At 34.6% G+C, this 25,867-nt stretch overlaps 1 protein-coding gene across 6 annotated transcripts in view; it reads left to right on the top strand.

Annotated features, from left to right (window-relative positions):
* Positions 1-25,867, top strand: part of LOC117204830 (neurotrimin-like) — a 302,498-nt gene that overhangs the window by 226,761 nt on the left and 49,870 nt on the right. For 5 of the 6 annotated variants that reach the window (XM_033442605.1, XM_033442603.1, XM_033442601.1 and 2 more), the window contains exon 2: positions 8,397-8,489. The exons of the other annotated variant lie outside the window; for it this stretch is intronic. In XM_033442605.1, coding sequence (XP_033298496.1) covers positions 8,397-8,489 — 93 coding nt within the window. The remainder of the gene's footprint in view (positions 1-8,396; positions 8,490-25,867) is intronic. 6 annotated transcript variants of the gene reach the window in all.

The following is a 25,867-nucleotide window of genomic DNA, read 5'->3' as shown; positions in this document are numbered from 1 at the left end:
TTGAAATGCCAGATTACAGAGACTCGAGATTCTGTAAAAGTATGTCAAACTTGTTAAGATCAAGAGTTATGGAGTTCAAAATTCGTATGTTCAAGAAAATGTTTCTTTCCTAAGTGTTAAGTTCTCTATTTAGTATGTTCTTTGAGGGTCTATATTTGTATATAATAATATGAGGATATTGTCACTATTTCTTCCAGGTTTCCTATAAGCTTATTTAAACTTGTACGCAAGTGCGTAACGTTAGCAAATTGAAAGCTTAGTTTTTTTAGTTGTTCCTTAATACCTAATTTACATTATCAATTTATTAATATAGAAAAAGAAATTCCACAATAGATACATCAAATTTAATGTAATCTTTTATTACAAAATAATTTTCTAATAAAAATGTTATCTATCAAAAAAATGAATGAATATCGAAATAACTTTATTTATTAGATATCTTGCAAAATGTATGTACCTTGTAATTTATAACTGTGAAACTGTTTATGAAAAGTACCTTGAATTATAAATGGAATAAAACAAATCATTCTCCATTATACAATTTTCAATGAATTTATCAATGAATTTCATTATGACTGTTTTACAATTCGACTGACAAGCATTCTTTATAGCCAAACAATCCATCTGCTTTATAACAATGTTCAATTTCAAACTTTCCGAAATTAATAAATTTCTGACGGGATTTATTTAGATTTATTTTAGCTTTCAAAAATGCTTTTGGATGAAAATATTTTACTATAAAAGCATTGAAATATTATAACAAATTATTACAACATAAATTTGCTTAAATGAATTCACTTTTTGTTAAATTATTACATTTATTAATTACTACATCCTCACGATCATAACATTCACTCGATTACTTTTCAGCATTAAATTTACGTGGCTATCACTAATCGAATATATACACGAATTACTAATTAGTAATTAGTACAAACCGTAGCTATTACCTTTTCTCAAATATTTTTCTGAATGATCATCTTTTCAATTGCCCTGTTTCTAATTTGGATATTTACGTCTTGTCTTCGGAAATGTCGTTGTTCGTTCTTGATTCACCGCGTTTGTTACGCACATTAATCGAACAACAGTTAGTCGAGTGTCACTTGTTTCCCTTGCCTAGGTAGACTAGTCCCGCAAAGTTTACTTTGAGTAGATCAGTTGTGTTCAAAGCGAAACCATGCCATAGAAAACCACGACAGGTGTGTAAATTCCGCCTGTTCACATTAGATTTTACATGCAGTTTATATCGCGTTTAAAATTTTAACTGAAATCTACTTCAAGCTTTTTGGCGATAGCAACACGAATATTACGTTATATAAATGCAGTATAATTGCAAATGCAGCTCGCGGACAATAACTTCCAATTTATTATCATTATGATGATAAGCATGCACCAATCAGCAACTCATTTTGATAACCCACGCGAATAAAATTCGATTTAACTGCACAAGGTCAAACGACATTTGAATTAGATTTTTGAACTTAGTGGATTATTCCTACCTCAATGGTACGGATGGAATAAATAAGAAAAACCCCTTTCAGCGTATGCATGCAACGTAATAAACATTCAACGTGTCCAAATAATGTAAGGTCAAGCCCGTGCATGAAAGGAACAAAAACACTCTTAATTCTCAGAAATAACAAGAACCTCTCCAGCGGTATGTTGGAAAATCCGTCCGCATTTCGTTTGTCAAAATACCCGAGTGTCCCTGGTGCACGTCGTTTTCTTTGCATCAGCATCGAAATGAAGTACCGCGGAGCGTACGAGTAAGAATGACACGTTGGTCCAGAATGACCGGTAACATTTTACTCTAAACACCGGGCAATAAGCCGTAAAGTAAATTTCACGGTACTGAATAGATTGGACGGTCCGCGTAAGCCAGCCAATCCCTGCACATGATGTACATATCCGGGACCGATGAAAAGCCAGAAGCTGTTTCCCGATTGCGTATAACATCAGTCACAGCCGAGATTGCTCCATTAATCGTTGCCTAGCCAGCCGTGATATTATCGTTTCATGATGAGACCACGTCCTAAATAAACGCCAACACGATAGAATAAGCCTGATCGCACGTAGGTGGAAAGCTTAGTGTCTACTTGGGCAACGTGAAAACGGGCCAGAAATGAGAAGATGACGATGACGATGAGAAAGGAAGGCAATAAGTTACGTAGAAGAAAATCTTCTAAAATTGAATATTTACAGTTTGAAGCTACGTTAAGCTGTGCTATGCCAAGTTTAAAGATATTTCCTCCAGTATATATATACACAGAAACGTCTTCACTAAAAGCTAAGTTAATAGCATAACTAAACTAATAGCAGTGTTGTGCTAGCTGCGAAAGCGGTTTCGTACACGGGGTAAGTGACTTTCAATTTGTGGAACGTATCATCTTTCATGCAGTAAGCTTTGCAAATTAAAGGTTAAAATATCTACTAAACTAATGGTACCTTTCGATATAAGGAGGTCAGTAATTTTTTATAGGGAATATTGAGCTGCATCGATCATTGTATTAAAAAATATATGATTCTATCTAAAAAAGTGAAGTTGATCTTCACATGACGTTTACGCGTCCACCGACTGAAAAACCAATAACATTAACACATGCACCTTTTGAAACCACCCAACTTTTATCTGAAACATTTTCCTATATATAATAACTAATAGTATCGAACATATTTCAACTTAAACTCTTAGCTGATCCACCCTGTATATGTATCAAAGCAAATATTTTTAAACTCAATGTAGCACGGGTTATCTCAGCTTTTCGATGGATCTTCAGCTTAGCTCTAAGAAATATATCTAGCAATCGTTTCACGTTACATATGACGTAAACGGTATCGGCAAATTCTAAAATTCGCATATTTTGTAACATTTCCACCCATAACAAAGTAAGAGGCGTAGCAATACAACACATAAATCAACACAAAGAATGACTCGTTCTTTAGTCAGCTAAGATATTATCGTTCCATGATAAGACCACGTCCTAAATAAACGCCTGATATGTGGGTGGAAAACTTGGCGCGCGCTTGGATCACGTGAAAACAGGATAGAAAAGAAGAAAGAAGAAGGGTAGAGGAAGAAATATAGTTCGTACTCGAATTCCAACAATGAAAGCTTTCTTAAGAGTATGGCTTCAGGAGAATACCAGCACGACTCGCTGTGACCAATAGAATTCAGTTACCCAAGTTCGGGCGTAGCTGCGAAATTTGAAAGCGGTGCGCACAAAGGAGCCTTGAAAAATACGGCCACCGGCGTGCTTACACCGTGGTGAACGCGAACATCATTGTTTCGTTCTCCGTTCTTCTCATCGCGCCGTTTCTCGAATTTCTCGAATTTCAATGGAATCTTTGACGAACAACCCTGCTCGCTTTCCAGGGGATTCTAACTGGCGCCGAGAGAATACCGATCTGCGAATTCGTTAACTTATCATCGGGAAACCGTCGTTCGTTGATTATTTACGAGAGAAAGAAAGAGAGGGATGGAAAGGGAGAAAGAGAGAAAAGGAGGGAGGGAGAGAAATGGGGGAGAGGAAACTTCGAATAACTTCCGATCTCTATGGTGCAAGTCCGTAAATTGAATTTTTGGTGTACCGTCCCCAGCAGCGAGGTAAAATCACTCGAAGGTTTCCTAGAATCGCGGATTATTCGCGACAGTAACTATTTCCTAAGAAGTATTTGGTCTGAAGACGCTGGCAATTTAATGGTATTATGAATAGTTATAGTTTTGAGGTATGAAATGGAATTTGTTTAGCAAGGTTTAATTGTTTAAACTGTCAGTTCTAGTTTAATAATTACTTTAGTTTCTTGTTCGAGGGTTTCATTCTGGGATATGTATTGTAGTACGCTGGAGTACTGAATTCCACAGTTATTCTTGTTTTACCTATTTTTAAGAGATTTAAGGGCTTTTTATTATTTCTGCTTTCTGGTTACTACCTGGGATGAAAACAGTTATCCCATGGCAGATCTAAAATGATTATTCGAAGTTGGTTATGTTGACGAAATTATTTCTTTCGACCATTTGAACTCCATTTTTATTTCTCTTCGTGGCTCGGTTATCTACTTTAATGCATAGTGTTAGTAGATTTAGGTATGGTATCACAGAGTTGGTATTAATTAGTATCGTCTTCTGTTGTATCGTGACTTCTAACGTCATCTTTACATTTTAGCAACTAGAAGTTTTGTAAATAGTATTGATATAAACTGATGAAGTCAATATCGAGTCAATATATTCTGTTTGTCATCTCACGAACACGAGAGTATTTATGGAAAGACTCGATACCTACGTTTTCTTTAAAGTCGTAAAGAGCACATTAGAATTGTACAAATTGTGTGATCTTTTGATAGCGGCATATTGGGGAACGTTTTGCCGGCACAAACAATTGTTTTCAACTTCCATTGAAGAGCTCCTGGTCTATGTTTGCGAAACCCGTGTTCGTGGTTAATCCGAACAGAGCTCAATCCATAAAAACGTACCTGGTACGTCATGCATCCATTGTGTGGAATTTGCAAGCGAACTTTCGAAATTGTACATACGAGTATCGATATACACGAGTTTGACAAGTGAAATGTATTGACAACGTATCAACTTCCGCTCGGAAATGTAATAGCGAAGTACCGCCATTCGTAGAGACGAATTTGGGAAAATAGTTTTTTCTTTCTTTTTTACTTTCACGGTGTTCCGTTTAGTTTTTCACTATCTTTGCTTTGTCGTGTGTAACATAGTTGATTTAAATAATTAAATAGTATTAAATGTACCACGAGACAAAATAAAATACATTTTAAAATATTTTCAATTTTGACATATGAAATTACTTTTATTAAAACTACATGTTTATTATGGAAATTAAATAGGAAATGAATTTTGGTAACATTATTGATCGTCAACATATCAAATTTTGGAACTGCTTTTTTGCAGTAGATAAGAAACGTAATTGTATTCTTCCTCCGTAATTTTCATATAAGATAGAATTCTTTTTTGATGAAAATAAGCTATTCTAACTATATAATACTATACACAAATTTAACTCATAGCCTCCCTTTAACATATGGAACTAAATATAACAAAAATTATGTTTCAAGTTTCATCTTAATAATTTCTTTAATGAACACTGTACACAATGAAAATTTATGAAAAGTATAAAGTGTTATAGTAATTCAGGAAGTTGTTGAGTACGTAAAAATAATATACATTTTTTCGTCGTTAATACTTCAAGATAATGGATTCCTGAGACAAAGATGAGAGATAACGCAGGACAGTAAAGTTTGCTAATTGGCAACACCTGAATGCAAGTGATTATGGGGAAAGTTTTTCCATTGTGTACTTATAATCTTGTCCTTATTGATTTAAATACAGCTTCGTAAAATACGAATTGCTCTTTAAAGTCGGACTTTCTTCGGAGTAATATGAACTTTATCTTCTCGAATTTCGAGCGAAGAAAACTTCTTCGCTGCTTCAAAGTTTACATTACGCTCGTACCCTTTGTTTCCCGAGCTTTCATTTTTAGCTATTAGCAATTCGCGTTGCCAGTGAAATTATTGACGTACCGTGATATACTGAGTTTCGAGTGAAACATTTGTTTTTAAATAACTTACAATTCTATCGGCGAATGGAAAGATCGAACAGTTACTAAGAATGCATTTCCTCGAACTGTGAAATAAACTCCAAAGTGGGATAATAAGAAATCGATGATCGCTTTGATGTTTGCAATCTTTACAGGAACTCCGCTCAATTAAAAATCGATTCAGATAAAATTGTCAACTTGTTTGTTATTTACTTAAATTACTTGTCAATTATTTAAAATACATGAAACGAGCAAAAAGTGAATTTTTTTCTTTTTTTTTTTGTTACGAAATCACTTATATCTGATAGAGTACATCTTCTCACAGTTTGTCAGAGTTAAATGTTTTGTAAGCTTATTCCATACGCAGCAGAAATAATAAAATAATTTTGCATTTGACTATAGTTGATTAGGTTTAGGAAGAAATTAATTGAATTAACAGATACTTGTATTAATAAAACCCTGTAGGAAATTGCCATAATTAAAGAGAAAAATGCTTGTTATTATATCCTGAAATTGTTTTAGTTCTGTAAGGTGCAACGTTAAAGAATTTTTCGATTTGACGTTTCGCTGAATTTGAGAAAATTAACTTCAGCTGTTCGTGACAGCAAAGAATAAATAAAATCTTTGACCAAATGGAATTGGGAAAATGGAACTTTGTTATTTCGAATTTTACGCAAAACGATTCCATTTACAAGGAAAGAATATATACACATGCAGATATACTACATCAAACCTTCCCTAAAACAATGGAGTTTTTGTATACAGAAATTTGTCAAACAACACACAGTTTAGAAATTACTTAGGCGTGCAAGTTAGATGGTTCACTTTGTATATAATAAATTTATTTCCTACAAGTACCTAATGAAATCTTTATCATGTCTCATAAACAACTATGTTAATTATGATTATTTATAATTATTAATTATGATTTTTTTTAATTTTACAGTTATTACAAACTTTGGAATCTTTATAAAAAAATAAAAGATTTTATTTATTTAAATATTATAAAGGTATTAATGATGATATTTTATTCTAATAAATACACTAATCCTTAATCACTATCATAACTCAGAAAAAACATCTGTTTTAAAATAGTCAAGCAATAAAATCAAATAAGACTGGGATAGGATGGTTTATTATTATTCAATACAAAATGGTACATAGTACAATTATTGTTTCCTGCGATTACAAGTAATATTACGATGATAATGTGAAAGGAAAAATTCATACGGTTTGAAATTTCACCCTACGATAGCCTATAAGAGCCAAAGTATGTAGGTACACGTACCAATTACTATAGAGCGATTTATTAAGTCATTACAAAATGATCAAATATCTTGCCCTTATAAAGGAATATTATTTGAAGCATTACATAAACTCTACACTGCAAAAAGTATCACGCGAGGTGCTTAACGTGATACTTTGATAAACCTTTCGCGTGTGAAGTAATAAAGATATCAGAACGAAGATAACCGAGAAATGTATGTATATAGATGAGTCTGAGCAAGTTCAATTGCGTGTTGCAAGTACATCGTTATGTCTACTGAAAAAATGATACCGCAAGAAGTTAGTTGTTACTGTGCCATGCAATATTCCTATTTACCAGTTTTTCCTATTTTCGCGGAGAAAAGAGCTACAGTCTGTCTAAGTTACGAGAATTGCTGCATGCAGTTGTCCTCACGGAATATCGTTAAACTTTCGACCGTAGGTTGTCACAATTTCCAACTTTAAATTATCATTTTAACGCCTCGAATATCCGGCGAAAGGAAGCGCAGCGAAACCACTTTTGGTTGAATTTTAATAACCATAGTTTTTGTGTAGGATAATTCACGAAAATAAAACATGAGATTATTATGATAAAGATAAATGCAACTAAAAGGGAAAATTTACAAAAAAAAGATCGTTTGTTAACATAGATGTCAATTATTAATCATAATCGGCGACTAACCGTAACTTTAATGTTTTACTTTGATTTTTCTTCACATCTGCACATGTTCAATCATCTACCATTACTTCTTTGTTCATATAATTCGCAGTTGAGACTGTTGCAAAGTTATAATATAAAAATAAATGCTGGAACCGTAGGTTTCGTTAAAGATATTTAGTAAAGTAGACTTGTTAATAATTTCCATTCTTTATAATTTTTCGAAAGATCCTATAATCACTATCTAAAATCATAGTTTACCAATTACAGTTCAATTAAAAGCGTAGTCATTACAATAATTCAGAATTGATATCTAATATATTCTATTAATAGTAAACAGCACAATCTTCATTAATATAATTAAATCTAATTATTGTAACACAGCTTACGCAACTTCACTCAGTACGTCAGCCTTTTGCTATAATTGTTCATCCACTTTCAAAACCACACTTAACATACCAACTAGTACTCGTTCATTAGCATTCCCCTGGCATAGACCTAATTTAACGTTCCTATAATAGTTTCGCTGACCAAGAGCAATTGCGTGTAAATAGCTTGATCAGTTATTTTAACAAACCATAGACTCGACTGATTATTATTACTTATTTGCTTCGTTGATAGTCTGAAATGATTATTATGACTATTGTAATTGTGGTATTCGTAAATTTTTTATTCATGGTTCTGAGCTTTCATTGAAAATATTGGTCTGCTTCATTAGAGACTCTTCATCGAGATAAGGATTCATTTAAATCGTCAAAGGAATTTCGACTGAAAATCTTCGGTGGAGATAAGAAAAATGAGAGAAAGCTCCGACCCATCGGAAACATTCCTTTATCCTCAAGAGCACCTAATTTACCGTTATGATTAATCGTGATCCGATCTTTAACGTTCCTGTTCCATTGTGCCTTTTTCAGGACGGCAATCGAGGAATCTGGAAATATTGGGGCAAATATCGGGTCACCATCACGGCACGCAGTATGCATCAATATCGGACAATTACAAGAACAGTAAGTAATTACTAGAAAATTGTTCAATAATTCATAAAGATTTAGAAAAAAATGAGATGCGATAATTCGACTGGTATCGGATCTTTTATTTTTACAATTACTGGAAACATGCGAGTGTTTTTGATAATCTTAGTGTTGTTCTTTTGTCGAGACAGAAGCGCAATAAGTAAAAAAAAAAAGTAGTAGAAATTTTCATATAAGAAATCATTTCTTCAAACTGAAATCATTCACCTAACTCTAATATTTCGAATACATTAGAAATCGTGCAAAATCGCAGCGACAGTCTTTAAAAACTCAATATTCCTGTTTAAACAAGCAACAAACGTACATGATTTTAGGAGAATGAAAAACAGAGTTTTCGGGTATAGAATTGAAGCTGGCAGTGGTCATTCAGCGCCGACTATAATCCAGCTTGAAATCAGTAGCCGAGAGCCGCGAAATCTCGTGGGATTAGCGTGATAGAGATCGCGTTCTCTCTGTCCGTTTCTCTAATTTTCCATCTCTGTTTCTAGTCGGATGTTGAAAATCAGCCGTTGAGCTTGGTGAACGTTCGCGAGGACGGTAACATTATTGTTGTTGCTGTTGTTCTTTCTGTTAAAAGCCGAAATAAAGTAGGAAACTGCCGTGTTTTCGCATTGCGTTAACGACCGCGTTGCTACACGAGACTAGTCCCAGTGAAATGGACCGTTTCACATGGTATTTTTTTGCCTCGCGAATCTCGATTGTAAAATAACATTTCCCGTGTTAGTTCTTTCCTATCCACGACTTCGGTCTTCCCTCCGCTACCGAATTACCTATGTAGTTTGCAAGAGTTTTCGTTTCCCGTGTTTCGGGACGACTGTTTCTAATTGCTTTGCTAGACGCAATCCCGGTGAAAAATACCGTTTGATGACCGAGGTTTCGAGGCTCTAGCCAGTGAAATTTAAACGAAGAAGATTAAAATGATTATTGGCAGACTAGTTGTTAGGATTTGGGACAAAATTGTCTCGTCAAATATGCTTTTTGTATATTCTTGCGAGACGGGGAAAGCAACTTGTAAGCATTTGGAATGTTTGAAAATCTTGCAAATACTCGAATGCTTTAATTTTACTTCCGCTATTGTTATTATGTAACATAGAAAAGTATAATTGCGATACTAATACTATTCTAAATGCGATAGTTTTAATAAATTGTTGTTTTCCGTAAAATAGAGTTCTGAATTTATTATCTTTAAGTGAAGTCATAAAAATGTATCGTAACAGTAAGCAACTTCATAATTATGAAATTAAAAGGATGTTAGCTTTAGAATATGATATTCCTGCTCTATTCCGAAAGTTTCGATTTGCATTAATATGGTGTCCACTTCGCCAATATACAGGATTAATTTCTCGGAAACATTCATCTAATTTAAATATCCTACTTTTATATTTTTAAAAAGGTTCATCCCTTTTTTTGGATAACTTCTCAAATTATTCTGAAGAATTTGCGAAGTATTAAAATATAGTATTATATTATAATACTTGTGAATGTAATTTATATACTATAAACTATAAATAATCAATATATATACTTGGCTATACACGCGTAATAAGTACACAATGGAACCGATAAACAGTAATATTAAATTATTCCTGGTAATTGAAGATTCTAGCGTTACCTGTTGCTCGTCATCGAACTTTTTATGTAATTCTCTCCGTAAACAGTAATATCGTATTTCCTACACTTCGATACTAAACCCGATGTTCAATAAATTCAATCTTTAGTTATAAGTCCAGGTTATACAAACCTGGTAATTAAATTGACAATATAACTCTATACTCGCGTTAGAAAAGTCGTAGCAATCGAAGTTCCTACGAGAAAACTCAATTTCTTAACGTTTTATAAATTGCTATCAATTATCGGTTCCCGTAATTTCATTGTTGATATATTGACTCGAGTAATGTATTATCGAGTGTGCAAGCGTCATTATAAAGTTTATGATTTATAAACAGTATTTTTTTTATGGCCAGACAAGATAGAAAACCTTAACGTGTTAGGCTTGTGCAAATATTTGTGCGCATTGTGCAAAGAGCTGCGGGAATTACCCGAAATCCCAATATCCTGTAATATAGGTCAGAATTTATTGCGGTTAAATCCCGTAATCAAGGCCTATAATTTGCACGCACGCCGAAAATTTTAATTTACGCGTTGAGTTCGTTCCCGTTTTGTATGTATAAACTGCTTTCGCAGAATAATCGACAATTCCATTGCGTACGTATTCGCAATTTTCGTTATCGAAGGTATTCATTTGTAACATATTTCTCAATTTTTTTCATTAATTTGAACGTTTATTAAAGTCGGCTAAATTATGCCATAGAAGCACATATCACAATTTTCAATTTATTTCAAATAATAAGATTACTATACATATGTATATTAATTTGAAAAACTAACAGACGAACCTTTACGTTTTCTTTTTTCGGACAACTAAATTACCATCGTTCTAAACCATATTACTATTATTGTTGCTCGATCTCACCCCGCAGGAATTAAAAACGAACTGAAAATTAACACGAGACTCGAATGCAGACGACATTATCAATCTGTTAAATTTACTGCTGAAAGAAAGGTAATAGAGAGGAATACCTTTGTGTCTCAGATATCGACAAACAAAGGAGCATGCAGCTAATTGCAAATATCCAAAAAATGTATCAATACCAGTGATATCGTAGATAACGAATAACAAGGGTGGAGGAGGAATTTCGTTCGGCTTACATGTCACGAATGATATACTTTACCTTCGATATCAAGGATTGTCGTCGTGGTACGAGAGTATTTCATCCAATTTTTCTGCGATTATCGATGGATGACTACCACGAGAATGTTTACGACGGGATATTGAAATGAACGTTGCCTTTCATACCTTATCGGATATATCGCGATACATCTGGAATTTTGATACGGTTGTGCAGCCTGCTGATTCGATAGTAGTCTGTTACAAAAACTGTGTAACTGATATTTTAAACAAATTCTGTGATACGATCGGAGAAGTAGGAACATAAAGGATCCGAATTCTTGAAAGAGGAAGGAATCATGATTGTGATAGAAGCAATTTGATTTTTATAGTTTTCTTTAATTGACTGCTTACAGTACTATAAACCACTGTAACTGGCTATCAAAGGCTCAATTAAAATCGCTAATAAAGTTTTAACATTTTCACAGGTGATCGATTACATTCAGTACAGTACATCATTGTAGATGCAAGTCACTATAAATAAATACAGTGATTCTTTATCATTACCATTAATCTTTTATACTTTACTAGCTCTGATCTCTGGTCGCTGCTACGTACATCGACATTTACAATATAAACATTGTTTCTTGTAATATTTTTACATCTTGATAAAAACTGAAAGAGACAGAGAGAGAGAGAGAGTAAGAGTACTACATAAATAAATTTACAAACATTTATAATTTTCCTCTTCTTGAAGAAAAGGAGCCTTAAGTTCCGAAACTTTCAGTAGAAAACATGCTGATTGATCGTATTATAGAAATTTCCGGAATAAATACAATTTTAGATTTTTCAAATTTTAATATCTCTGTATTTTATGTTATTTGGTTGAATATTTCTACAAAAGCTGAGTCGGTGCAATTGCGAGCGCTAGTTTTAAAGAAATTTCGTCTATGTTTATCTAATTCCGCGTGACTTGTACCAACTTCATACTTTAAAATGATGAGGTAGAATACAGGAGACTGTATTCAGGAAAGGGAACAAGAAAGGTGATTTTCCTTCTCGACAATGCACGGCGTCCTGTCACAAAGGTTACAAAGGGAGCAATTTTTAATCTTGGTTAGGAAGTCTTGCCACACCCGACGTATTCTCTGGAGTTGACTTCAAATAATTTTTACTTATTCCGTCCTTTCCAACGTCACTTACATGTATAACACGTATTTTAGAACGTATTTTAAACTTTCACATGGATATTGCGTAGATGAAATTTTTACTAAAATTCTTCAAGTTATCCTTTAGGAAGTAAAAATTAATATTAAAGTGTGATCTAGTGAGAGAATTTTATTACAATCCTGCATGAAATATCTCAAAGTGACTTTTGTGTTACATAATCTGTCACAAAGCATTGTTCCTCTTTCTCTTTCTTAAAAAATGCAATTGGATTAAATCTATATAATTTATCCTATACTAATTCTGGAAATGACAGAAATATCGGGTCTTGCTTTCAGGGAGAGAGAAAGAGAGAGAGGGAGAGTTTCAGCACTCGTTATCCACAAAACTATCTTTCGTGATTGATAAACATAGAACGAAGTACGATATTGTTCAAAGAATACCATGCATCACCGTAATGGGACAGTGAATGTGTTAAAAAAATGTTTCCATTACAATTTTCATTGCAATTTTCCCTCTACCTGTACCATAATTCTTTCTTTCATTTCATCCCTTATGCCAAGGATCCTATGTTCAAATACCGGCGGAAATATTCGGAAATGTCCCGGGGCCCGTCAGTAATCGTTACGAATTCGAAGAAAGAACCGCAGTTTGAAACAAACAGCGCCGTCAATCATAGTTCCCTACGAAGGCGTGCTCATTTTTCTTCGATTCCTTCTTCCTTTTCCTCGAGAAGAAAAGTTCCTCTGGTTCGCGCCGTTCCTCCACGCTCCATTATTCCGGCCGCATTTTCCTCCGTCCCTCTGCTGGTACGCGGCAAAGGGAACATCTTTCTTTCGTTCTTTCTATTTCCAGGTTTTTCCCGTCGTGAAGCAGCAACGACTAATCAACGGCATTGCTGCACGAGAAATCCCACGATATGACCAATTTCGTTGCTTGGGAGCGTAGAGGGGTTCATATATTCCGTGTTAAGCCGACATTTTCTACCCTCCTGCTTTTCTGATAATGGGCTCTGGCTTGATTCCGCTCTGAATTCCGCGGATACCATTGCTCCACTGCTAGTTACCCGCGACCTCGAACCTCTCACGATTGCCAACACCCCCTGTACGTTTAATGATTTTATTACGACCTCATGTTGTGGAATCCCCTCGCACGATCCGCTGTATGATAATTGAATTGTTACGTCAGCTTCTTCCAACCTTATTCCTTAACACGCTGTGTTATTGAGACGTGCACTGGCTTGTAGAGGTATTGGAGTACACGCCATAGAAAATTTTTATGAATATGCTATGTGGAAAATGTTGTGGAAATCTTTGTTTGAAGAGCAATATTTTTTTCTAAATTCAATGTCTGACATCGATAGTCTGGTAAATAGTGTTTCTAGTTGAATACTAACCTTCGCTGATTTATATATATAATATATATAATATATAATATATCAAAATATTTATGTATATAGATTTTAATCTTCTTCCCTTTTCCTCCCTATTTAACATTTAACAAATGGTTGCATACAAAGCAGAAAGTATTGATAGGTACTGCTCTCAAACGGTGAAAATTGAAACGCAGTTATTTGCAAATTAGTGTATGTCGTACTGGTAAGCAGTGAAAAATATTTATCACGAAGAACAAAGGATCTTGTTTCAGGCGGTGATAATAAAAGGTCAAATATTATAATTAAATTGCAAAAACGAAGGTTCGATTGCGGCGCATATTTTATGCGGTGTATTGATCGAACGCGTAACCCAGATTCCCAACGAGAAAGCGGAAACTTTTGTGGAATTGAATTTTCGAAAAAAAAAAAAAATTACAATTAATCCGCGTCAACGGCGCGGCGGAACTCAATTGTACGCTTGCTAGACTTTTAATTAGCACCACGAAAGTACTGAATAATAAAATTTTTGCGGCTCGTTTCCATCCTAATCAGGCGAATTACCTTTATTTTTCCAATAGATTAGCGTAATTACGATCTAAACCAAGTATCACGTAGCGGTGTTCACATTTCTAATTTGTGTGTGTTCTAATTTCTCTCAGTGAAAGAATTTATCGCCCATTATCGTTTCTAAATTAGAAATTTCCATAATACTGATTTTATATTATATTATTCTTTTGTTTCTAAATTAATCTTTGCAATACACGGCTTGTATTATACTATTTCGAAAGAATATTTTTGATTGTACTCAATCAAGATTCTGATTACTTGGACAAGCATAAACTGTTTTTCAGGCGGCGCGCGTGACTATCGAAAAAATTCTAATTAACCCTTGTCAACATCACAACCCGATTATACATGTATCTGTTAATTAATAGTCAGCAGTATTGCAGAGGGATGAATAATGCAATACTTACGACCCGTTAGCGTGTTAATCAACCAACCGTCTGCCGGATATGGTACCAACCGATATGGAAACATTACATGCTTAGATAAGCTTCGAAGTTGACATTATTTGATGAGTTATTCCCTACCCCAACTGTATCATGACCGTGAACCGGAGTCACATCTCGAATTGGAGTTCGAGGTTCAAGTCATGTGGTTACTTTAGACTTTAGAACGATTTATTAATTATAAAATTTCATTTTTTGGGTCGAATTATCGTTTTGTTAAACTCGAAGCAGTTAAAGTAACATTTCGTTATATAAGATTTTAAAGTTGGCGACGAAACAAGGTAATTCGTAAATTATTTAGTAACAGTGGATAATAAAAGAAACAAATGTACAATACGATAACACTGATTGCACAACAACATATTGCCTTTTTTAGAATCTGCAAACGAATGAAACAATAGTTCTTGCTGTAACTTATCACTTTCTGACAAGGTTCTTCTTGGACATAGTAAATTTGTAAACTATCTACAGAGTCAATTTAGTTCAAAAACGCAGAATGTCTTCCAACGTATAAACAGCATATAAATCTATTTAATTCTTGCATGATTACATTCTTTGTTGTTTTACATTATCCCAAGTAAACATTTGTTGCACATATTTGTTAAAAACAAATTTCAATATTTACACTAAATTTGCTTACTTTTTGCGAAAAAGAAATTCGAAATATTTGAACAAGTATTGAAATAAAACTGATTTATGTTTGTACATAATACGACAAAACATTTTACTTCTGTTAACAAGCAGGAAAGAGAACTCAACAAATCTTTCTTTTATTTGTATATAGGCCGATGTATTTTTAGCCGCTTTAGAAAACATTGCGCGGCCAGAAGTGTGCATACCTGAAACGCGGCTGCTTTTGTTCCAACAAAAGCTTTTCAAGTACTTTCACGCCACTTGTAGCAGCAGAATGAACACCAAAACGTTTGACCATGCGCTCTGTTGTAAAGGTAAAAACACCATCTTCACAATGGAGCTGTGATATGTAGTTACCATTATACATATTCATTTAATAATATTATACATTTTTTAGTTAAACGTTAATATATTTTTAATTAAAATATACAAAATACAGTCATTGAGATAAAAACGTAATATTCAGTATTTTTCTTCAATGATACGTTTCCTAATTGCAACTTCTATTTATAAATTAGTGTTTAAAGTATTATCTTAATTTAGTACCGTAAGAATATAATATTATGAATGTACTGTTTATTTGCTTAAGGAGGTCGTCCTTTCTTTTTTAAATTCTAGCATGTCCCAAATTTTTGAATGGAAATGTACACTACATCCTTTATAAATGATACAAAGATAAATATGAAGTTAATATCAGAAAATATTTTACTTAAATGAAATTCAAAATGGAGCACGATATTTTCCACGATCCTCTAATAGATAAAAATACAATCTCGCATTGTTTAATTTGTTAAGTAACTAATGTTAGACAGTTCCAATCACAATTACTGATAACCGATCAGTCATTAACAATTGCTCTTGGAACTTGGACGAATCAATAGGTCACATCGAAAAACCAATATCCCTTCCAAAAATTGTGCCGCGGTTGTCGATAACCAATCGACGAATCGCGCGCTTCTGTATCGTCCGGAGTGGTTTACGTATTTCCGGGTGGCAAAATAAATAAAATGGGAGCGCAAACAGCGCGCGATAAATCGGGCTCCAACTACGATTGATACTTTATAGACGTGTCAGTTGTGAATATTCGCGCGCCATTTCGAAATTCTCCATGTTAGCCGACAAATGAGTCATTCGGAAGTTATGTTGCTAACGAAATGACGATGGCGAGTACAAACATCAGTTTCTCAAATTCATCTTGAAATTTGCGACTACTTAAACCATCTCCTTGTGATAAATAAATTTATAAAAATGTCACTTGTTTTCTAAGATATTGACGTACGATTATGCGCCTGCAGCGACTTAACGAAGGTATTTAAACACTTATTGAAGTTTCAAAACTTCGTTTATATTGGTCAAATGTGAGATCAGTTTGAGAATGTATATAAAAATTACAAAAAGTTTCTGCAAATATATTCATATATTTAGTGAAAAATTAATATACAGCATAAATAGCCAACTTAAACATACATATAACAAATATTAATCCGGCAGAAAATATTGAGGTTTATTAATATGATGAGCAATTGGCTGTTTAAATACTTTGAGATCTCTGTGAAATATGTACTTGTACCAAATATCTGGTAGTTTCTATGTACATTTTCAGAGTTGTTTTCAACTTTACTAATACAATCATGATAGTCAAGTCTCATAACGATATTAACGAGATTTCACAATGTTTCGTGTACCACATGTAATATATTCATAAAAGGTGTCTGTTAACGTTGATCCATTATACGTGCCATCGTACAGCGCAATCAAAGATGAAGGAAGTGCGTGATAAGGAGATAAGGGACAGAATTAGTCGAAGTGGCGGCGGAGACTATGCTTGAATCTTCAAGTAACCAACACGATCGCGGTAAGTCGCGTTTCGGAGACGAAGTGGCTGGGCGTCGCCATGAATATGAATGAGCCTTTCGGGTGATATTCCAAAGCGCGAAATAAAATAATTTCCACCTTTGCCGGCGCACTTTCCCGTTTCACGTTTTTCCCAAAGCACGTGAGATTAACGGGATACGTAGGAATCCGAATGGAAATAGCTGGAGGGAGAGCAAGGATGTATCTGATGCTAAAATATTTTTTTTTTATTATTGGAAATTGTTGTTCCTCGACGAACATCAATTGGCAAATTCATAAAATAAGAACGATCCTTATTCGTGTTTAATTTTGAAAGATCGGTAGTTCCATTTAATAAAGTAATAGCGTGATTTTTTTTTAAGTACATGGGAAAGATATTGTAGTGATAATTCAATGCGAAAGTAAATTATTCAATATTCTGCTTATTTTTGAATTAATTTCCACATCAGATAAGATGAAATATTACGTAACCAAATTGGCTGTTCTAAAATTCTATTGAAGCAGAATTAATCTCTTGACTTAACGATGTAGATTATTTATGTAGTAAATGTACAAGAAATGTATTTAATTAATTATGGTAAACATCTCGTGCAAGTATATATCACATGTAGTATCGTCTAAGTTTTTAGATATCGTTTACATTTAGTATGTACTGCTCTTCGAAAATTGTTCAGATCAGCCTAAATTGAATTTGATCCGGGTTAGATTAGTTAGACAAGATTGGTAAGTTACGTCAGTTTGACATGGGTTGGGCTGGTTAGATAACTTTTGATCACTTACACCGGTAAAGTATATTACATCTACTAAATGGTTTAAAACTGACTAGGTCAATTAACATACCTAGAGTTTAAATTACATTTTCATCTATGTATATTTTCATCTAGTTACATAGTTTACAAACATCTTGAAATTATCATTACATTAAATTAGTTATTAAACAAAATTAGTTCATCGATAAAATATATAAAAGGTGAAGGAGTGCGCGAATTCAGCATTAACGGAAGAAATTTAGATCCTATTGCAACAATGGATTAGCATAATTTTAGTATTTAATGCTTCTTGCACGATGTACCGACGCTATTTATTATCTTGAGAAGAATAGAAATTTTATGCATTTTTGTACTGGTAGTAACAAAGCAAGAAAAATGGAATGTCATATTACAATAAAATATAGTGCTCAAAATAACTAGAGGATTTTCTATGTCAAGTCAATTTTTATATCTACTTCTTATATCTGCAAATTGTTGTTAGATAATCGTGTTAAAATCAATCTTTATCACAGAATAATACGAGTAATGCATCAATATATCGAACCTACAGTTTTGTTAGTGTAACAGAATTATTCGCAATAGTGATTTTCTAATTACTTTGAGCAATGTATATAAATCAAACATAAACATTTTTACTTTTTACGTTACAAAGCAAAATGATTCAAAATCTTTAACACAGATTTTAACATTTATCCTAAATTAAGACTAACCATTTTTCATAATTTCCACACAAAATTACTTAAAGATAATAACACAAATCATCGTCCAAATCGTCCAATACCTTATTTAAAAAGATCCATTCCTACCACGAGAGGTAGCACATTATTTATTCGTGGCCGTGGAAGAATCTGTGGGATAGATACGGTCTCGTTGAATGGCGGGGAATTTGTGGGAATGACAGTTGGTAGGGAACGTTGAATAGTTAGTAAACGTTAAGTACAGAGCGGTGTATCGGCGCGCAGAGTACGTACGTATCGGATTCTACGTTTCGAAGCTCTGCCCCTCAATCTCCTCTGGATATCACATTTAAATGGCACTTATTTACTAGCTGGCTAAAGTGACAAGTCCTGTTACTCCTGCGGTGAAGAACACGCCGTTCTCGTTTCCTTTAGCCTCGCTCTAAAGCTTCACTTTCTGCCGCTATTATCCCCTGTTCGCTCTTCCCGATGAGTTTCCGTTTCCCTATGGCTGTTCCACTTACAAATCGCGGTCGGCCCAGGGAAATTGAATTAGACTTAACGCTCATAATTGTCCGTCGATGGCCTTTCCTTCGCTTAACCTAATGGTTTCTATTTTCTAAAATTCTATGAGCCTTTCTCTCAATACAGGATAATTATAACAGAAATAACAATTTCCTTTGGTAATTAATGATAAATGGATGATAAATTATCGTGAATGGCAGATATTAGCGAGAAGGATTAAACTCCTTTGTAGACGATGCTCTGGATGAGATTGAAGCAACATGTAAAGGTTCAAAGAAGGTTTAGAGAACAGTAAGGAATATTCATTAATGATATGTCGAGTCTTCAAAAAATAGTATTAAAATTGGTTCCTACAAAATTTAAATAATTAATACTGATTAATTTGTAACAAGAATTTACATATTCATTCCACTAAAATTACTTTCCCACTGAAAGATTCAAATCCCCTTCTCGTCAAATATCTACTATTAATCTTTCGAGCCCTAATACAATACTACATAATTTGTCGCATAAGCAATAAATAAATTCTACTGTATGGGGAAAAATATTTAAAGAATTCACTTAGAGTTTCCACAGAAGAATAATAAAATTCATTCGTAAAATATATATAGACAGACCAGAGCAATTCGTCGTTGTTGTCAGCCATTCGGTGTCAGCGGTTTAAAGGGATGGCCGATATACACCGCAAAACATCCCCCATCGGTGAGCCACACGGACTGTCTCTAGAACGCTTTTAGAAATAATGAGGACCGGTCCTCTCTTTCTTCCACTTTCTTTTCCTCTCCCCTATTCTCTTTTTATCTGGCCTCCCTCGCTTCGTTGGGCTTTCATTTATTGCCTGATTTATCGCTGGCCGTGCCGCGCTGCGAATATATTTTATCTCCGTCGAATTTGATCCTGAAATACGGCGACGCGGCCAGAAATAGTCGAGACTTCGCCCTCCAACGACGTAGATTTATGCAAAGATCCTTAAACCCGCTACGTTCGCGAAGAATTATCAATATGCAATTAGCATTGGACCTCTTATCGCGTTGATTTTAATGAACTTCCGGTTCATTTGCTTCGCAGACTGACTTTACGATGCGTATCAGGGAGAAGTTTTGCCTTGGCGAAAACGAGGAACGACGCTAACGAACAGGCTAAGATCACTGAACTACATTGTTCTTAAGTTGAAATCGTTCCTTGTGCTAAGGTAAAATTCGGACAAGAATTATTTTAAGGAAATTCTTTCAGGGTATTTGGGAGGAAAAGAATATTTCTGGTTGAAACTTTCAATGAATCGGGTTACACCAATTTGGATGTACAAATTTCTGGATATCTGGCGGAATAAGACTCCTCACTGTTGCATCACTTGATTAAAAATCGTAGGAACATAGGTATACATTTGATTCTTAAATTAGTAAATGTTTTCGCAGTTCGCTATTAATTTGCAAACTTTATTTGAACTAGTAGAGTTGAACTTCTTTTATCGTCAAACTTACTGTCGTGCTACATATGATATTCTTCTTGCAAGATTACACTAATAATGTAACTTCAATGGTCCAAGAACATCCGTAATGGTTTCATTGAAGTTCATGAAACGCAAGTTCATTGATTCTACCCCACTACTTACGATGTTCTTCGTATAGATTCAAATTCGGATTAGCGGATTCAATCGGCACGAATATTCACTTAATCATTCCCTAACCACGAATGAACTTTCAATGAATGAACTTTCACATAACTGATATTCTATCGTAATTGAAAATCAACTGATAATATAAGCTAAACTGAACACGTTGTACACGTAAGATGATCAATACACGATTAATGTAAAGTTGGCGTATAACTTTCAACCGAGCCATACTAAGTTGGAACACAGGAAAGTATCTTCGGCGGCATTGTCATAATCTTTTCGACAGTCTCGACCTTATTCAGGAACATAAAGTGGCAAGTAAGAGGAAGCTCATGACTTTCATAAGCCTTTGTACGTCTTCCCGTATAGAAGCAGTCACGCGTGCGACGTCGCAACTTGTTAAAATTCCATCGTGATTTCGAACTGTTGTTGGTAGCCCATATGACGATAGCTGCTACTGGAAGGAAAACCGAAAGAAACGTTGCCAGCGGGCCGGATAATCTCACGGCACGGATTATTGAGCACGTTCGGCGGCAAGTTCCTTTCCGTTTGCCTCGGATAAACCAATAAACTCTAACTTCATTTAAGGTAAACCCTTACGAGCTTCATGCCCGGTGCTATTCGACTTGCCCCGGTGATTCTGCTCGTTCGAAAATCCTCGTTCCACCCCGTTCAACGAGCCGATTAAAACTTTCTTTCCACTGTAAAGAACTTTTGTATCCATATTCCCGCGAACCTCGAATGTTCCCGACCCCGAACGCTATTATCGACCGCGGTTGCCTTTCGTTCAGCTACTTTCCTATTTATACAACATACTTTCTCCGGCTAACCAGCTGCATTATAAATCTCCAACTACCTAACCACTTTGTGTGTACAGCGTAGAGACGTAGAGGTAGAAACATCTACAAGAAGGGCGGCAAACAAGAACAGAGGGAACTCACGAATGTAATGTCTTTCTTTCGACAATACCTCTGTATAAATAATCGATCTCCGAACGTAGCTTTAGATCGGTAACTAGCTCTCCAAGGTTTTTCTTTAATGCAATCAATTTGATATAAAATCGCGAGCTCGTTTCCGCGATACCGAATCGAGAATTCTCTCTACGCAAGGGGAATGGTATAGGTTGTAAAGTTCGTCATTGCCGATTCAAGAATGTTCTTCGTGGTTCCGTTTGAATATCGTACGCGGGTCTTAACCGTTTTTTCGAACGTTCCCTCGTCTATCGAGCACTCAAACGTTTTGGGCAATGGGAGAGCGGAAGAAGTTTCTCAACCGTTCGCTGAGAATTGCGCATAGAACAATCGACAGTGTTATCTCGCGGAAAATCTCGCTCCATCGAAATACTCAGTGAGAATGGTTGATTCGACTGGTAACCTCCTCCTCTCTGGTTACGCGGTTCCAAGAGACAGTTTCCAGGGGCGCTGGCCCGATTCGTCTGCACGGTCTGCAGTTCATTGCTGAGCATGAATAAAACCACTCGGCGAACGGCGCAATTCCACGGATAAAATTTTACAGGATCCTGTAAAACTTTATGTAACAATCGATTGCTAAAAGTTTTCCTTCGGATTCTTTAGTTTCTCTGTGGTTTTTGGGAGGGACATTTAGAAAAAGCGTTAGCCTGGATTCAAGTATTTAGTTCGCTGTTTTCTATCTTATATGTACGTTAGGTTTGCGTATCAGATTTTGCAAGAATTATAAATGGTACGTTAAAAATTCATCTACATAAAAATATACGTATAATATACTTTATATATTTATATTGCATATTTTGCTTCTCGTTTGAAATTCTTCGTATTTTTTTAAATTCCAATCTATCTCCACATTTATTTTTGAAGCATTGAGCCTCTAAAGAATTTTAAACATACATTAATATATGTATTAAATTTTCAATATGTTCATATGTTGTATAATGTTCAATATGTAGATTTATTATTCCGGTCGCTAATCCTTTTCACAATAAAATCACAATGACAAACTCGCGATAACAACGAATAGAAGAATCGAGATAAAACGAAGCCTGAAGTATTTTTCGTAACTAACAGGAAAATAAGATGAATCTGTCTAACGAGTGTGGTAAAGTGCTTCAATCTTTTCAAAATTTCAGCGGAGCGTTGTACACTCGTGGAATGTCGTAAGGAAGAAAGTTTTCGTACACGAGCGTTACGTAGTCGACGAAAAAGCGACGAAAGAAAGCTTTGCCAATTACGAACTCTGTTTTCTCCCTTTTTTCCTCCAGCCTCGGAATATTCTGACTAACGACCACTGTCTAATAGACACTGATGCTGACAAGAAAAATTGTACAAACAGCCGAACTAGGGATCACTTTTTAGCCAGGAGACTTTTTTGAAGTGCCTGTCGTGGTTTCAGGGAGATGGCCAGGATTGATGAGGTGCACTGAGAAAATATTCTTTTCGCACTCCAAGTGGTAGACAACTTAGCCGTAGACGTTGCATCCTTCAAAGAAACGAGATCTTTAATTTTCTGTAATGACAAAGTGAACGTTCAAAGTGTCTTTAAATGCAGACGCTGAAGAAATCGAATTCAATATATTTCCCGGTAGAATGAAAAGACGTCTTTGAGCAAACGGCGTGCCGTATAATTGATAATAAGTATAAAGGAGTAGCTGTAATTTTCTTTTTCATAATTCGAACGAACACTTGGTTTTATAGAATGGTCTGTTAACTATCGTCCGGAAAATTTCATTTATTATTCCATGGAAATTCTGTAGTTCTGGGCATTTCGCAACTTTAAATAGTCTTTAATTTTAGTTTGGCAGGTTATGAAATATTTTGTTCTCCCTTTTTTATTCAGGCTTGAATATTCTTTATATAGAATTATTAATAATATTCTTGCTAACTTTCATACAGAAATCCGTTTATTTTCCTTTGATACATTTTCTTTTGTATAATTTAATACCATCTACAGCTGCAGGTATTATTCACATGGGACGTTGGAGAACAATTTCCTTTGAGAAGGAAGACAATATTAATTAAACGTAACATTTACAGTGAAGTAATCAATTAACTGTAAATATTACTTACAAACTTTTATTATTTGTGGCGCAATTATTTCTCTGAATTTTCAGGTCATCGATTTTTAATATTATTTCTCGACGGTCTTGTTGCAGTGTAACTGTATCCATTTTTATTACAAAATGGTGTAATAGTAGTACGAATATAATGAAGAAAATGGGGAAAAAGACACGAAGTTCGACAAGTAGAAAACGAGAGAATTGGGAAACTAAAAATCTCAGGTAGAAAACTAGTAAGGAAATGGGAATATTCGTTCTGGTCCTTCAAGTACTCGGAACTTCAACCAGCGCAATCAGAGATCGTAACAATGACGTATTATATCCCGCATTCCTCATTATTCTCCCTCGAATACGAGAAAGGGAATCTCCTCTACCTTTTACGGTATCCACAATCACGGAGTAAAAGCATATCGAGACAAAGCACGTACATCGATCCACGAATCGATAGCAATATCGTCCTTGTTGCTATGCTTCGAAAATGAACGTTCCGCCACTGCGTCTAGACAAAGATTGTTCGAATTAAATTATTTCAGATATGTCATATTAAAATCGTACATCACAAAATTTAAATCGTATAAAACTGGGAAAATAATCCGAATAGAATTATTGGAATTATTGGTGTATTAGAAACAAGACTTTTGGCAAAAATTCCAAAAAGTTTCCTGGTGTAGTAATATAATTTTATATTTTTTAAATTTTACTTTAGCAATTTAATGAACTAATAAGATAACAAACACTAAAGAATAATATTAGTAGCGTATTTTAATCTAAATAAATATTAAATACATTATTCGTAAGCAGACGACAATTATTCATGAATTTGTACTTTATACAGCAGTTTCTAAATGTGTTACGTGAGAAATATTCGTATACATATTATTCCAAGTAAGTTTCCTCATTAACCGCTGCTCGAAGCATTTTACGTCAACATGTTAAACTATAATTTCTAAAAAGTTGACATTTTTTACTGAAAGCGAATCGTTTCTGTAATAACGTGTGTATGTATACATATATATACGCAACGAAGAACATTTCTAACATTTCTTAATATATTTTTCACGATTAATTCAATTAAAACCTAGACAGTTTTCAGACGCTCGATTCCAACAACATTCAGTCATAACAAAACTCAGAGTTCTATCATGAATTATGAATTTTCAGTGACTTCGTGAACGTTCTACTTCTACTTAGTATCGTAATGTAGAAGTTGAAATATACGTAGTCTCAGAAACGAATGAATCATTATGTACTTGGTACATTAAAATGTTCTATCTTTATCCCGGTATTAATGTTATCAAATATTAACAAATCTCCCAATGAGAAAATTCGAAAAGAAAAATAAGGAACGACTCGCTACGTGTAAATATACGTATATGATAATAAACCCAAAAAGATTAATATGAAACCTACAGAGCAACTAATATTATGATAACCAATATTTTGAAGATAATTGCGTAACTACAGCACACATTTAGTTACTAAATCGAATTAAAAAGCAGTTTAAACAATGTCAAACTACTTAACAGCGTATTGAATTTTAAAATTGCTTTCCTTTGAAATACAGAAAGCATGACTTGTCGTATTTCTCTCCAGTGGTTCCATTCATATAATAGTCCATAAAGAAATTAATTGCGAAGATATTTCTGATACAGAAAAACCCATATCCTGCCTGAGAAGATAAAATGTAATTTCACTAGCAGCGAAAGTGTTAGCAGGTTGTTATTAGATCGTGGGCAGCGATTACGCGTCTCTGGCGCAGCTATCGTCGAGCTATTCTACTTATTCCACTGCGCGACATGTCACAGCCGCCATTCGTTGGACGAGCATCGTTCCAAAGCCATAACCGTGGAATATAGCGTGCGTGTATACAGATTTAGCTTAATCACAGTCTGTTAATCAGCTTGATAACAACTTGCAGGAAACGTGCTTACGAATTCTGGTCGCCACAGGCAATTCCCCGGCGTACAATCATTAACGGTATTGTCCGTCGATGGAAGATGTCGTTGCACGCGCGTTAATTATCCTTTTT

The sequence above is a fragment of the Bombus bifarius genome, unplaced genomic scaffold (genome assembly GCF_011952205.1).
Source record: "Bombus bifarius isolate JDL3187 unplaced genomic scaffold, Bbif_JDL3187 scf7180000007984, whole genome shotgun sequence".
Lineage (NCBI taxonomy): Eukaryota > Metazoa > Arthropoda > Insecta > Hymenoptera > Apidae > Bombus > Bombus bifarius.
This window is presented reverse-complemented; position numbering and strand designations above follow the sequence as displayed.